At 39.6% G+C, this 15,727-nt stretch overlaps 1 protein-coding gene across 1 annotated transcript; it reads right to left on the minus strand.

The window, feature by feature from the left end:
* Positions 1–1,594: 1,594 nt before the first annotated feature.
* LOC147608060 (uncharacterized) lies at positions 1,595–2,967 on the minus strand. The gene is made up of 2 exons (XM_086789917.1): positions 2,164–2,967; positions 1,595–1,918 (listed from the first exon to the last, which is right to left on the minus strand). The coding sequence occupies exons 1-2, from the start codon at positions 2,902–2,904 to the stop codon at positions 1,712–1,714; spliced, it is 948 nt and encodes a 315-aa protein (XP_086646043.1). The 5' UTR covers positions 2,905–2,967; the 3' UTR covers positions 1,595–1,711.
* Between the last annotated feature and the right edge of the window lie 12,760 nt (positions 2,968–15,727).

Below are 15,727 nucleotides of genomic sequence, written 5' to 3' on the forward strand. Positions count from 1 at the left end.
AGCTAGGGAAAAGGGTGGTCTGCATTTGAATCCCAACTTTAGTAAAAAACTTTTAATCATTGGTGCAATGGGCCCCAACAAAAAGGGTGGTCTGAGTTTGAATCCCAACTTTAGCAAACAACTTTTCATCATTGGTACATGAGAATAATGGGTCCCAATGAAAAGAATGTGTACCAAAAATTGGCCTCTGATGATGGGGCTCATTCTTTGAGTACGAGGACAAAAGATCACCCCATAATATATCCTTGGTCGATTGGGTACAATGTTGGTGGGGCTTGTTCTTTGATTACGATAATAAAAGATCACCCCACAATATATCATCGACCAATTTGGTATAATGTTGGTGGGGCTTTTTCTTTGAGTACGATAACAAAAGATCACTCCTCAATATGTTAACGACCGCCTAGTTGTGAGCCCAATCCCACAAACCCCTCATTCTAGAAGTGGTCAAGGCCATTATTGTTGTGCTCATAGATCTCAATAAACCTTCTCTAATTTTGTTGTCAATAGTAATTATATACACACACCTTTAATGATCACAGCCTACTCCAAACAAATGGGCATCATTGTTTACTGTCGAGTTTGTCAACACATTCATCCCCACCACCACTAGGAATCAATGAGGAAGATTAGGATGGCTTGTGCTTGAAGATGAAACCCTACAACTCCACAAGAAGATCTAGCTCTTAATTCATAAACATACAACTTCCTTACCACTTAAAGTGTACACCAATATGTCATGCCATGCTATTAGTAATTGGCATGCATATCCTAGTAGTTCTTGTTTTGTTTTAATAAAATATTATTTTGAGTATAATGAGAGAAAAAATGTAAACAAGATAAATGGCAAATAATTTGTATGCTTATCATTAGGTTTGAAATGGTGTATTACAAGAAAATGGTGCTTGTGAGAGGTGGATAGAGTATGCAGTTAGGGAAAAGAGAGGTTTGAGTTTAAATCCCAACTTTTGCAAACAACTTTTAATTATTGGTTCATAAGAATAATGGGCCCCAATGAAAAGAATGTGTACCAAAAAATTAGTCTCCGATCCTGTCCTTTGAGTACGACAACAAAAGACCACCCCACAATATATCCTCGGCCAATTGGGCCCTAGTTGTGATCGCAATCCCACAAACCCCTCGTTCTAGAGGTGGTCAAGGCCATTATTGTTGTGCTCATAAATTTCAGTAAACCTAATAATTGTATACAACTTTTAATGATCACAACCTACCCCAAACAATTGGGCATCATTTCTACCACCAAGTTCATCAACACATTCATCCCCCCACTACTATATATGAATGAGAAAGATAAGGATGGAATGTGCTTGAAGATGAAACCCTACAACTCCATTAGAAGACGTAGCTCTTAATTCACAAACATACAACTTCCTTACCCCTTAAAGTGTAGCCTAACATTTCACACCATGCTATTAGTAAATAGTGTGCATATCCTAACTGTAGTTCTGGTTTCATTTCAATAACAAATCATTTTGAGTATAGTAAGTAGAGAAAAAATGTAAATGAGATAAATGGCAAATAATATGGTTGCTTCTATGTTGGAGTCTTCTATCAATGTAATGTGGCTAATGTATCCATTATCTTGATTTCTTATACATTTATAAATGATGAATGGCTAGTTCACATGCCTTTGTGGAGCCCCCCCCCTTTTGTTGCCATACAATTAGATTAACATAATAAGCAATAGGGGTTAAAAGCGCCGAGTCGGGAGTCTTTGATAGAGTGCTACTTGGCGTTCAAGTGCTTCCTTTCGATTGGTGACCTCGTTGAGACGACTCTCGAGGCTTGAGTAATCTAGACCTTTTTGGGCCAATTGTGCCTCCAAGGATGTGTTCTTTGATATGGTTGCCCCTAGTTGTTCTTCTAGCCTTGATTTGTTGGTCTGGCTCTCTTTAATCTGTTTGATAAAAGGGAACAAGATTTTTTTTAATAAAAACTTCGATCTAAGGGAAAATCAAAGATTGACAAACAATCTATGATAAAAACTTGGATCTAAGGGAGGTCAAAAATTAACAAAAAAATCCATGATGAAAAGGAAATAATAATAATCTCTTAATTGTAATTACACTTGACAAGAGATGGGAGCAAATGTACCTAGGACAAATTTTTGAGATGCTAAAAATTGGTTCTAGAAATGGTTACCTGCTGTCGGAGCTTTGTTATCTCCTCAGCTTGTGCTCTCTCTTTCTTTTCAGCCTCCTCTCGGAGGTTCTGTTGCAGCAATTTAGCCTCTTCCGCCCTTTTGGCGAAAGCTTCCGCCTCGCTTTTTTTCTCCTCCGCCTCTTTTCGGTGGGCCTCCTTGGCTGCCTCGGCGTCGGCCTCGGCCTTGGCGAACCTCTTTTGGAGCTCAGCAACCGTGGAGTGGAAGGCCTTGCGCTGAGCCTCCGACTCGCGCTGTTTGTACTCGAGCGAGCGGGCGAGTTCTTGGGCTTCCTCCGTCTTGGTTTTATGGAGGCCCTGGCTCTCGGCCAATTTGTGCTCAAGCACCTGCAGTTGCGACAGGAGGCTTTCGTGCTTGTGCCCTAGCTCGGTCTTTTGCCTGTGAAGCTCCGCCATGTGGGCCTCTGCGCGTCCCTTCCACCTCGTGGCCTCATTGCGGGCGGACGCCCATCCGTCAACCATGGGCTTGAAGATGGTGAGGAGGGTCATGGCTGCGGTGGCGGGCTGCTGGCTGGCGATTACGGCGGACATCAAGGACTTGGTCACGAGCGGCCATGCCTGCGCCTCCTCCTGGGCGCTTGCGTGAGGCGGAGCAGCGACATTAGTCATGGAAGCCGGCGGATTGTATGCCGTTAAGGCGCGGCTGTCGGTGGTGGGCGGAACGTAGACTGCAGGAGAGAGCTCCTGGCTGCCGGATTGTGCTGCCGATTGAGGTGCCTGCATAGCTAACGGCGGATCAGACAGATCCAGAGGGGGAAGAACAAATTAATGAATGCAAATGTAATTGTGATATGATTAACGGATGGTTCCCTCCATCGATGGTAATCCGCCTTTTGTAGATCGCCAGGAGGAGATTATCGTTTACGTGAAGTATCACGTCTAATCTCCTTCGTACGCTAAGCTCCTATACGTGTAGTATCACAAAATTTGTTTTTAATTATTAATAGCTTTATACTTAAACCTTTGCTTTTAATTATTAATAGCTTTATACTTAAACCTTTGCTTTTCATTATTAATAGCTTTATACTTAAACCTTTGCTTTTCATTATTAATAGCTTTATACCTAAACCTTTGCTTCCATCCATTATTTATCCATCGCTATGAATCTTCCTTGCTTTTGAAACCATTCTCCTTTATATCCATCATGCATATCCATGTTCAATCCATTTATTTTATTCCTCCTAGGAATCCTACCAAACTTCTATGGTGTGCCCACTTCTTCACACCATAGTATATGTATGCTCCTTGCATGAGTGAGCTCACTTCAAATTCATATGTAATAGCACACCACCACAGGTTTTATCCTCTTATCGAGTTACTAAAAATTTACATGCAAATGGTACAGTTCATGTATCAAAAAAGTGAAAACATCCATATTAAAAGCATACCTTATCATCTTAGAGTATAGAAGGAATTTATATATTTTTCACAAATTCACAAAGAGTGGGTTTTTACTAGGATAAAAATGAAAGACCCTTCCCTACCTTGTAAGTGCAGGTGTATGGAGTATCTATCAAAGAAACAACATCATGGAAATGGTTGCTGGTAAGCTCACACTATAAGGGTAGTTATCTCTAATATCTAAAATATGGACTACTTTTGTTGCTAAGGCTATGTGTTTGCTAATATATGTTGAAGGCTCAACTCCATGAAGGAATTTATTTTTGTTGGTAATGAGTACAAATAAATTGTAGGCTATTAGTTGCTCCTATGTGATTATGAACACCAAGAATGTTTTTTCTTCTTTTCTTCTCTAGAGAGGATTTCATTACTCACACAACCTTTTCATTTTTGTGCAAGTTAGCTAGAGAGATGGGGACTTGGAGTGTGAGGTTGTTCATGGGCATTAGCCTTTACCACCATTGGATGTGCTTCTTCTTGAGGAGAAGATAAGGTTTGGTTTCCTAAAGAGGCTTGTTAGCCTCTCTAGGTGAGGTGCTCATATTTATTCATAGGTTTTAGTTTGGATTGGCATTCAACTCTATTACAAAGCCTCTATTTTAAGAGTAGTAAGACAAGGATTTTTTTTGAGCTATATAGCAAGTCAATTGATTCTAAATCTTATTGGGGGGGTGGTCTTTTTGTTTGTTCCACGTTCTACTAAGAAGTTTTTGAGAGAACAATTGTGTCCTTTTCGACTTCTCATATGAAGGAATCCTCCTCTTATATTTGCCTACTATTGCTTATGGACTTATGAATGGTCTTTTTTGATAGGTTGGGTTCTCTTACAAGGTTCGTTATTCATACATGATTTTGAGGGATTTACGCTTCACACTTACTATACTCAACTATACTGCCTTCACTCCCTCTATCTCTATATAGTTCTCTTGGGCTAACTCTTTATTATTCGAAGATAAAGAAACCATGTTTGCAAATGATAAAGGTGTCATTTCAACATTGATATAAGTAAGAAGACAATTGGGTGGGCATGTAAACGAGATGTAAACATACTCGGCTAATAATTAAGAGCATTAAGTTCAATGTTGATAGCCTGGACATGTATGTAAATCATGTCAATTTTGTAAGCAAGCAAGCTAAGAAAGGATGAGACCAACCATTGTAGGTCATTTGTAAAGATGTTTGGGGTCCTACATTAGTGGGTGCCATTACTATATCTCTTTCATTGATGACAATACTAGGAAGCTATGCATGCATTTAAGAGAAGATTGAAGCATTTGGGTAATTTTTAGCAATTCAAGGCTCTTGTTGAAAGGAAAAAGTGGATGTATATCAAACTCCTAAGGTTAAATGGTGGATGTGAATACATCTTGAATAATATTTATACATTCTTGAGAGAACATGACATTAGGAGGTAGATTACTTGCAAGTGTACTCCATAACAAAATGGAGTAGCTGAGAGGAGGATCATGCACAAGTACAGAGATAGCTAGGGCTTTGGTGAATGAGAGAGATTTAACTCATTAGGTAGAGGCAATGAAAACCACTATGTATATCATGAATAGGATACCCACAGGTGACATTCATGAATAGGACACCCACAAATGACATTCATGAGGTAACACCCAAGGAGAAGTTTATAGGGTACAAGCTCGTGCATACAAATTAAAGTATTTGGTTAGGTGGCCTATGTGGATATTTGAGATAAGAAAAGGTCCAAGAAATACCCAAAGGGAGAAAAATCAATTTTCATTGGGTACTCCATGAATAATAAAAGCCAAAGATGCTACAATCTTGTATGACAAGGAAGTTGAGAATTAGCAAGATGTCATCTTTGATGATATGGGTAGTTGGTATGCACCCAAGAATGAAGATATTGGGGTTTATTTAAATTTCACCTTGGACATGCACGTGCACATTGAGGTAGAGAATGGAGAGTGGTATCATGTGTGAACCACCCACTAGTGTATGTTTAAGTGGGAAGAGTGGTAATAATGCTAAAAGATTAGCCATGTACATTCCTCAAGGAAGGGTAAAAAGAAGGTGGATTAGCCATGTACATTCCTCAAGACGGTAAAAACAAGGTGGATCAACCCATGATATCACATGATATGTGAGTACTAGGGAGTACACATGTTGGATATCACTCCTTAGATTATAATCTTGAGAATGAGGAGTTTGGGATACATGAACAAAACTAATAAATATTTGCAGTAGAAATCTCAAATCCCATATTGATAAGATAATGGCTCATCTTGTCAAACCACGCTCATGATGCCTCCTTCAAACCACAAAGTGCTCTTTTCAATTTAAAAACCTAGAGGTTGTACCATGTATACCTCTTCCTGTAAATCCATATTCAAGAAGGCATTCCTTACATTTATTTGCAAAAAATGCCATTCTCTAGATGCTACAATGGTAATCATGAATGTCATGGTTTTCATCTTGGAAATTGGCTTGAAAGTTTCATCATAATCTATGCTATAGATTTGTCCAAATATTTTGGCTAATTGCCAAAATATTTGGCAATTAACCTTACCTTGTCCCAGTACGCTATGATGTACAATCCTATAAGCATATGCATAGCTGAAAATACATCATAGGTGAGATTTTGTATGGCATATTTTGGTTAATTGCCAAAATATTTGGCAATTAACCTTACCTTGTACTAGTAGGCTATGATGCACAATCCTATAAGCATATGAATGGTTGAAAATCCATCATAGGTGAGATTTTGTGTGGCATATTTGAACCTCTCTTAAAACTTGGTGTACAAACTTTGGTACTATCACTATGGGTGATAGCCAACTCACTTTATCCATTGGGGAATAGATAGATGAATCCTATCTTCAATAATTTATATTTCTTCCTTCACTTATTTTTGCATAATTTGAGTTCATCTGGTAGCGTTGATTGCATCTTCCTTTAGATTGATATGATAGCCAACTCACTTTATCCATTGGGGAATAGATAGATGAATCCTATCTTCAATAATTTATATTTCTTCCTTCACTTATTTTGCATAATTTGAGTTCATCTGGTAGCGTTGATTGCATCTTCCTTTAGATTGATATGATGCTAGTACAACTAAGGATCCACCCCCTTTATATCATAGTAGCTCCATGCAAACACATACACATATATGCTCATAATATATCTTGAAGTGTGGCTCCAACTTTGTGCATGCTAGTACAACTAAGGATCCACCCCCGTCATATCAATGTAGCTCCATGCAAACACATCCACATATGCTCATAAGAGATCCTGAAGCTTCTTCTCAAAATGTGGCTCCAACTTTGTGCATACTACTCACACCATCTTTAGATCGTGCTCATCTCCTAGATTTGTGTCTTTGAGCTTATCCTCTTAAACTCTACAAGTATGCTTCATTTCACCATCATGCACTACTAAGGATTTTATATCTTTTGGCAGACTAGCTATCTCCAATGGTGATGGGCCTTGACCGATGTGCATGTAGGACAATTGGTGGGGTGTACTTAGATATACTTAATGGTCTACATCATATATTGAGACTAGATTTGGGAATTCCTTATTAAGGGTCTGTTCTGCTTGTATTTGTCTACCCCTTCTAGCTAACTCAGTTCTACATAAATTGGTTAGTGTAGATTGGTTGGACTAATGGACAAGGTTGGTTGTGGATTGGTTGGACTGACAATTGGGGCTGACTGCTATACAACACTTATCTAGATGCTACTTTTTAAAAAAATCTTAATGGTTACCTAAAATGTGGAATGTTAGTTTGATGTAACCATGTTCTTTCCATAGTAACATCGGATAAAATGATGGTTACCTAAAATGTGGAATGTTAGTTTGATGTAACCATGTTCTTTCCATAGTAACATCGGATAAAATGATGGAGACTACTAAAAGACACATCCCACTATTTGGATATCCATGCCATAGACTAAGCCAAGCATGCTCACTCTTCTCTAGTCCACCATTTTGATTGAAAATGGGGCCAACTCCATCTTTATAATTTCTAGGTTCCAAACAAATATCATCTATTGCTTTGATGGTCTTCCAATTGTATTGTTACTTTCTAGTACCACCACATCCCAATCTTCCAACAACTAGTTGTACTATTTTTAGTGACATCACTTTGGTTTGTGGCTTTGAAAATCTTCTTTGTATCCTATAGATTAGATGTGTGTTTGTTGATAAGGCACATCAACTGATCTAATATCACATTTAACTTCATGTTTACCACATTATACTAAGAGATTTTTTTCTTGATGAGGCAAGTGACCTAATATCATGTTTAACTTCATTTCCTTTAGGTATTTCACATAGATTATACAAAGAAAAAAATCCGCACACAGATTATAATAAGAGATTTTTTTCTTGTGTGTATGATCTACTTCTAGAACTAACTTGCCCTTAGTAGGTTCTTCAATGCCTCTACTACTTCCACCACCTACTCTAGATTTTTTGACCTGTGTGACCTCCACTAGGTTCGAGGTGATCTTGTTCCTTGGGAAGCATCATCTTGGGTCTTCCCTACCATGCGGTGATGTGCTCTCAGATTTCTTCTAATCCTCTTAGCATTTCTTTTACCTTTAGGAACTCCCCCATGGTGGAAAATTTGACTGGAGTCTTTGATTATGTGATTGCAACCACTTGAACATGATCTTCCTTATCAAATTGGCCCAACACCATATTGGATAGCAAGAGGTTGTCTTTCTCTCCTCTCTCATCACTATACAAAATCTGTTGATGCACCGATGGACCTTGGAATTGCATTTGCATAATAAGTAGTTGTGCCACAAATAGCACAATACTTGCTAAACTTGCACTCCTCCTTTGTATAACCATGATTAGAGCATCTAGTGAACTAAACATTAAAACATGGACACACAAAATCCTCTCATATCATAATAAGCTTGCACTCCTTCTTCATGTGAGTAGAGCATCTAGTGAACTAAACATTAAAACATGGACACACAAAATCCTCTCATATCATAATAAGCTTGCACTCCTTCTTCATGTGAGACCATGAATAGAGCATTTGGTGCACCAAAAATCCGGAGAGATGGATACCCAAAATCCTCTCATACCACAAATCCAAAGATGGACACCCAAATTCCTTTCTCACAACATTATGCATGTGGTTGGATAAAGAATCTACCACAACCGTATGTGCTGCTACCCTTCTTCTTTTGAGAATTTGCTTTAGAATCAAAATCTGAGTGTCACTATTGACATTAGAATCATAAAAAATCACTATTCAAAGATTCTTATTGTCTCTTCTTCTTACCCTTCTTGGGAAAATCCATGGATAAATCTAGATTGCAAATGGTCACTTACTCAAAATTAAAGCTCTTCCTTATAAAATCCTTTGATGCAAAAATTGCTTTGAGATTTTGGTGGAGTCCCTAAAATGTAAAACCATTGTGCTAGGAGATAATCCTCAGTCTAGAGGAAGTGGGATGATTAAGTCGATTATTGATTGTCTAGATTTTAATAGCATATTCCTCAATGGTTTCAATCTTCTTTGGGGATTGGCTTGTAGTTTTTGTAGCAACACATGCACCAAAGTTTTATATGTCCAAAACGTTTCTGGAATTTTTGGCTTCAGAGATCAAACATGATGAAATGTAGAGTTCCAAATGGGGACCAATCCATTGCTACATCATTAAAGGTTGGCAAGAACTATTCCAACTTCACTTGATCAATCACCATCTGATTAGTTGGTTTGGCAAGTTGTTTAGAATGATGCTATGTGAGTATCATGATCTTCCTTGTGCTTTTCCCCCTAAATTTGGAAAAGTTAACCCTAAAGGAAGGTTAAGTGGTATTTGGATGCACCATGTGAGATCCAAAGATGTAAATAAAGGGAAACTTTTAAAATTTGGTACTGGTTTGAGAAGGGTATCCCCACTACCTCCAAAGAGAGTAACAATGTAGCTATGGCTAGAGTTATTTAGAGAGGGATCAAGCTATGCGTGATCACATTATGGCTAGGGTTACTTAGAGAGGGATTATGTTATGTGTGAACCAAATACCTAAGGATGTATCACATGTATTCATACCTATATATGAAGTAAGCCTACGTTTATATACACAATACAATCTCTTGATGTTGAAGATGTCTTTACAAGTGGGCTAGCATCTGATGATGGGCCAACATGGTCTACCATTAGTATAAAGATACAAGACCTTTATTTCTCATATCACATAAGATTTCAAGATTCTCCAATTCTTTCTTTGTTGTTGTTGCTAAATCAAAGGAAACATGTCTCTCATTCAATCAACAACAACGGAAAGGATAGACAAAAACTATCAAACCACATGGGATGGGAAACTTTTCCCAAATAGGATTGTGGGTGCCCATGACCCATTAGAATGACGTACGCTTTCTTATGCTACTCATTAGTCTTAATCATTTCTTATTGGTGCTATTCAATGTGTACCATGCTTAACCACCATGTCTAATCGTCAATTCTATCCCGTGTAAGCCCTTTAACATCATAACCTAATGGTGGTATCATATCATACCACCTTGATCCAAGACTCACTATAGTAGATAATTAAGCCCATCATTTGTAATTAACTAGATTTTTCTCCTAGCCACAATACACATCTTGGAAAATCAATTTAGATCCCCCTCTCTAAAGCTTTCTACTACAAACGGGTCACATAGGCATCTTGCCAATGTCCTAATCTCACACCATATCAAAGGGCGTCCAAGTTGAAGAAATTTGTCATCAATCAGCTCTACAAACATTGTAAAAAGTGCCTAGAGAAAAATTACAAAATTGTCGCATATAATTGGGAATGAAGCAAAACCCTTTTAGGGCTCATTAACTGGGTCTATGGTAAGTAGACACATCAAATCATGAAGTGTTCTATCCATTGGTTGGTGAGAATCAAACAATTTCTTAACTTTATCTCATCAATAGCAGATTAAGGCTAATTATATTCATGAATTCCTACCATTAAGGAGGTTCAAACCTAACATTAAGGAGCTACTATTTTATATTTATTCATTCTTTCACAAAATGTTTTTGATTTGAGCATTCAATTACACTACAAGGGGGAGAACTGCATTAATGGCCATTAGGGAGCACCTAATCCCTATTATAAAGGATTAGACACTACCCTACTATGAAATACCAAAGGGTAGGGCCTGCCTACTCATAAAAAATGGCCCCCAGTCTATGCATTCAGACATGTTCGATTGTTAAGGCTTCCATACATGAAAAATGAAGGTGAAGTACAAATGAGGGAGAGCATTTGAAGTGTAGTTAATGAAAGATATTGCACTTCTTGGGTCACTAGAGATGATAAGATTTTCCATCATTGCGCATTGGCACTTGGTGACAACTACATGAATCATATCTCTAACATGGAGTCATCTCTAGAAGCGTGGGATACGCTAGAGCGCAATCGAAGTGTTCTTATGAGAGAGAAAAGAAGCCTACCACTAGAGATGATGAGCTTTTCCAGCATTGGCACTTGGTGACAACTACATGAATCATATCTCTAACATGGAGTCATCTCTAGAAGCGTGGGATACGCTAGAGCGCAATCGAAGTGTTCTTATGAGAGAGAAAAGAAGCCTACCACTAGAGATGATGAGCTTTTCCATCATTGCGTAGAAATTTTTAAAATAGCATTGAAGATTGAGTTCTTTAAGCTTAAGCTAAATTCTCATGAGTCATTCACTACCCATGTTAATCATATGAAGAGTCTCATGACTCAACTCTTAGCTATTATAGCACCACTGGCAGTGAGGAGGATGATGTCCTCTTTAAGTCCACTTCTTGAAGGGCATGCCATATGAGAAGTATGGACATCTAGTCAATACTTTTAAGAACCTTCTCCAACACTATCATCACTTCCCTTCAAGCAGAAGAAAAGAATGAAGATCGTCACCTAGAGCTATGAGCCGTGTTGCCTCCCTTCCCTTTGCCTTTAGCCCCCCGCCTTCGCTCTACCTCTACCTACATTTTCTCTCATCGCCCCGCCCTCTCCTCCTTGCTGTCCTTTGCGCCCCTGGCCTGTGTGCCTTCCTCCCTCCCCCTCCCCCTCCCCCTCCCCTCCAGCTACCCCTCAGCCTGCCTTCCCCTTTTTTCCCCTCCACCCCCTCCCCCTTCCTTCTTTTCTTCCCCCCTCCTTTTGCTCAGCCCCTCGCTTGTCCCCCCTCCCCCCGGTTTTTATCTTTGGTTTCTGGGTTCCTCGTTCTCCCTCGTTCCACTTGGCAGTTTCTTTGTTCTCAAGTTTCTTTTTTCTTGGCAAGCCTCATCCCCTTTTGGTCTTCATCCTTCAAGAGGACTCCATGGCAGACGCTCTTCTTTCATTCTCTACCGAGGCAAGCTTGACAAGAACAACTTCCATGCTTGGAGGTTTAGATTGACAAATTTCCTGATGGGAAAAGGTTATTGCTAGGACTACATTGAAGGTGAAGATGAGGAGGCACCAGAGATAAATCCAACTACTGTGCAGATATAAAAGAGTTCAAGGATTGGAATCAAGGAGCAAGGAAAGTCATGTATTGGCTTTCTATCAGCATACAAGATACTATGATTGGGCATATACATGATGCCAAGTCACCTAAGGAGGCATGGGACACCTAAGGAGGCATGGGACACCTTGCTGAAGCTGTATGAAACCAACACCAAGGCACGAAAAAATTCAGTTGAAGAATGAGCTTCATACTGTGGAAAATAAGAATATGTATGTGAATGACTATGCTTTGAAGATCAAGGGCATTGTGGAATCCCTTGCATCAATTGGTGTTTTTGTTGTTGATGATGATAAGGTGGAAGTGTGTCTGCATGGTCTCGAGCCACAATAAAGGTGTTCTAGATGTCTATTCAGACTCGGGAGAACATTCCCAACTTCACAGATTTGGTGTCAATGTTGATCATTGAACAGAAGAACTTGGGTGAAGATCAACAGTCTTCACAAAAGAGAAATAGTTCAGAGCAGTAGGCCTTATACACAAGTGCAGGTAGAGGATGAGGTAGAGGCCATGGACATGGCCAAGGAGGTGGCCGAACAGGTAATCAAAATTATGGTCAGTAGACAGCAGCAACAGTCCCATGATTCACAAGAACAACATACAGGTGGAAGAGGCCAGTTTAGAGGCAGGGGGAGTCAAAGAGATCATGGTAATTGGCAAAGACAGCATAATGATACACGAGGGTGTTTTTATTGTGGTAAGCCTAGACATGTGCAGGAGGCAGATTGCTATAAGAAACAGAATGACATGCGAAATGGAAAAGTGCAGCAAAATAACTATGCATCCTCTAGAAGAAATAATGAGGATAATGAGAGATTGTTTGTTATACAACATGTGGTTAATGCTGTGTCTAGAAATAATGTAGCAGCATGTAAGGATGACGTATGGTATGTTGATTCAGGTGCTTCAAACTACATAAGTCATGGTGAGTGGTTCAAGGAAATGAAGAGTCTTGAAAGACCAGGTTTTGTTGAAACAAGGGATGACACTGCTCATCCGATTGCCCATGTTAGGGATGTGCCATTGTCTATGTAGGATGGTAAGGTGAAGTACCTTGAAAATGTCCTTCGTGCACTACAAAGAATCTAGTTTTTGTTGGCCAGATGATTGAGCAAGGTTTGTAGGTTCTGTTTAACCCTGATGGGGCTGTTATGTAGAAGACTTCAAAGATAAGTGTAAGTCGGTTGCAAATGGCAACAGAGTGGACAGAATGTTTACATTGAATGTAAATATGCCTGAAATGAGTGCTGCAATGTTTGCAAATGGTCCAAGAGTTGTTGCAGATACAGACATTTGCCATAAGAGAATTGAGCATGTCAATGTGCAAAGAATGAAGTCTATGCAGACTAAACAAATTGTGACAGGGTTGCCAAAGTTTAAAGTTGAAGGTATGCAGAAAGCTTGTGAAGCATGTCAATTTGAAAAGCAAACAAAACATGTATTTCCACATGACAGAAATGTGAGCAGGAATACACTAGATGTCGTGCATTTAGATGTATGGGTTCCTACGAAGACTATGTCTATGGGTGGCTGCAGGTACTACGTAACATTCATTGATGACCACACGAGGAAAGTGTGGGTGTACTTCATGAAGAAGAAGAGTGAAGTATTCACTCATTTTCAGAATTTCAGAGTTATGGTTGAAAAACAGACAGGAAAGCATGTGAAGTGCCTAAGGTCAGATGATGGAGGGGAAGAATACTTCTCCAATGAGTTCTCTTAATTCTTGCAAAAGAATGGCATTCAGAGACAATTTACATGTAGATACACTCCACAGCAAAATGGAGTTGCTGAGCAGAAAAACAGGCACATTGCAAAGATAGCATGAGCATTGATGGCTAAGAAGAATATGCCACATAGCTATTGGGCTGAGGCTGTGTCTACATCAATTTATATCATGAACAGAATCCCTACTACAGCCATACATGAGTTAATGCCAGAGGATAAGTTTACTGGCAAGAAACCTGATTTGTCTCACTTGAAAGTTTTTGGATGTTTTGCATATGTGCATGTGTCAGATGAGTTACGTACCAAGCTAGATCCAAAGCAAAAAAATGTGTGTTTATTGGGTATTCCCTTGAGCAAAAGGGATATAGATGTTATAATCTTGCTACAAGTGACTTGAGGGTAAGCAAGGATATTGTATTTGATAAGATGAGTAGCTAGTATGCTGCTGAAAAGGATGTTGATGAGACAGATGTAAGTGGAAATGTGGTTTCACAAAATGCAAGTCAGCAATCCCAGTCATTGAGTGGACCAGCAGTTCTGTGATAAACCATGGAGTGGCAAGCTGCGTCATAACACCAGTCTTAAAAAATGTAGCTGGTACATCACATAAAGGTAAAGAGAAAGTGGTTGAGCCCCTTGGTATGCCTGACATTTTTGCAGGGCATTCTCTTATTGATGGAGATTCTAGTGGCTCGGAGATGAGACTTGATGGGATTCCAGCAAAATGAGGACACCTGGTGTGAAGAAGGCTATGGAAGCCATGAATGCAAAGTTGTGAAGATCTGGAAGAGCTAAAAATCCTATGCAGAGGTTGACTTATGATGGTTATGTGGCACATCACTATGCATATATGGAAAAAGTTGTGCAAGTTATAGAACCCACATGCTTTGCAACTGTGAGAGTTGTGATTGCGGTGGCATGACAAGATTGCTCAGTATCTTGTCACTATTGGTTTTCATATGGTAGATGCAGATCACTCTTTATATGTGCACAAGAGTGAAGGGTATTGTGATCATCACCATTTATGTAGATGATCTTATTCTTGGGGGTGAATACTTGGAAGAGATTGAGCATGTGAAAAGTCTTCTCAAAAGGAAGTTTGAGATGAAGAATTTGGGAGATTTGCGCTATTTTTTGGGAATTGTGCAGTCGGTGCCATTACATCAAAATGGCAAGCTTAGTGTGGATGTAGGTTATGTGTTGTGGAGGATCCCACTATGTACAAGAAGATTGTGGGGAGTCTGATCTATGTCACGATTAGTAGGCCAGATTTGAGCTACACTATTAGCTTAGAGAGCTAGTTTATGCAGGTTTCGTGCAAACCACATCTTGACAGTGTGCGATACACACTTCGGTATTTGAGGGCCACTATTGATTATGCATTGTTTTATGCAGCAGGTGTACCATTGGAGCTATATGGGTACACAGACGCAAATTGGGCAGGTAGCATCTCAGACAGGAGATCTACCAGTGGATTTATGTTTTCATTGGGGAGTGTTGTTGTGACATGGAGCAGCAAGAAGTAGCCCACAGTTGCCTTGTCGAGCACAGAGGCAGAGTACAAAGGAGTTGTAGTGGCAGCATGTGAGGTAGCTTAGCTACCTCACATGCTGATTGCTACCTCAAATCAGCAAGTAGCTTAGCTACTTGCTGATTTGGGGTTGCATGTAGAGAGAAAGGTTATCATATATTGTGACAAACTTGGCAGTATACAGTTGGCCAGGGACCCAGCTTTCCATGCACGGACGAAACACATTGAGGTACATTACCACTTCATCGAAGAGAGAGTCTTGGTGGCAAGCGACATTGACTTGGCCTACGTCAGCACACAAGATCAAGTTGCTGACATCTTCACGAAGGCCTTGGGAGACGAGAAGCTCCGCAGGTTTCGAGATATGCTTGGAGTTCATGAACTCGAGTTGAGCTTAAGGGGGA

Source organism: Cibotium barometz, chromosome 54, assembly GCF_041138505.1.
Source record: "Cibotium barometz isolate CiBa-2024 chromosome 54, ASM4113850v1, whole genome shotgun sequence".
Classification (NCBI taxonomy): Eukaryota; Viridiplantae; Streptophyta; class Polypodiopsida; order Cyatheales; family Cibotiaceae; genus Cibotium; species Cibotium barometz.

Excerpts from the sequence above, each read along its gene's own strand:
- LOC147608060 (XM_086789917.1), bottom strand. The coding sequence starts at position 2,904 with ATGCAGGCACCTCAATCGGCAGCACAATCCGGCAGCCAGGAGCTCTCT. Across the intron at positions 1,919-2,163 it reads TAACAAAGCTCCGACAGCAG|ATTAAAGAGAGCCAGACCAA; the intron begins GTAACCATTTCT and ends TTTATCAAACAG.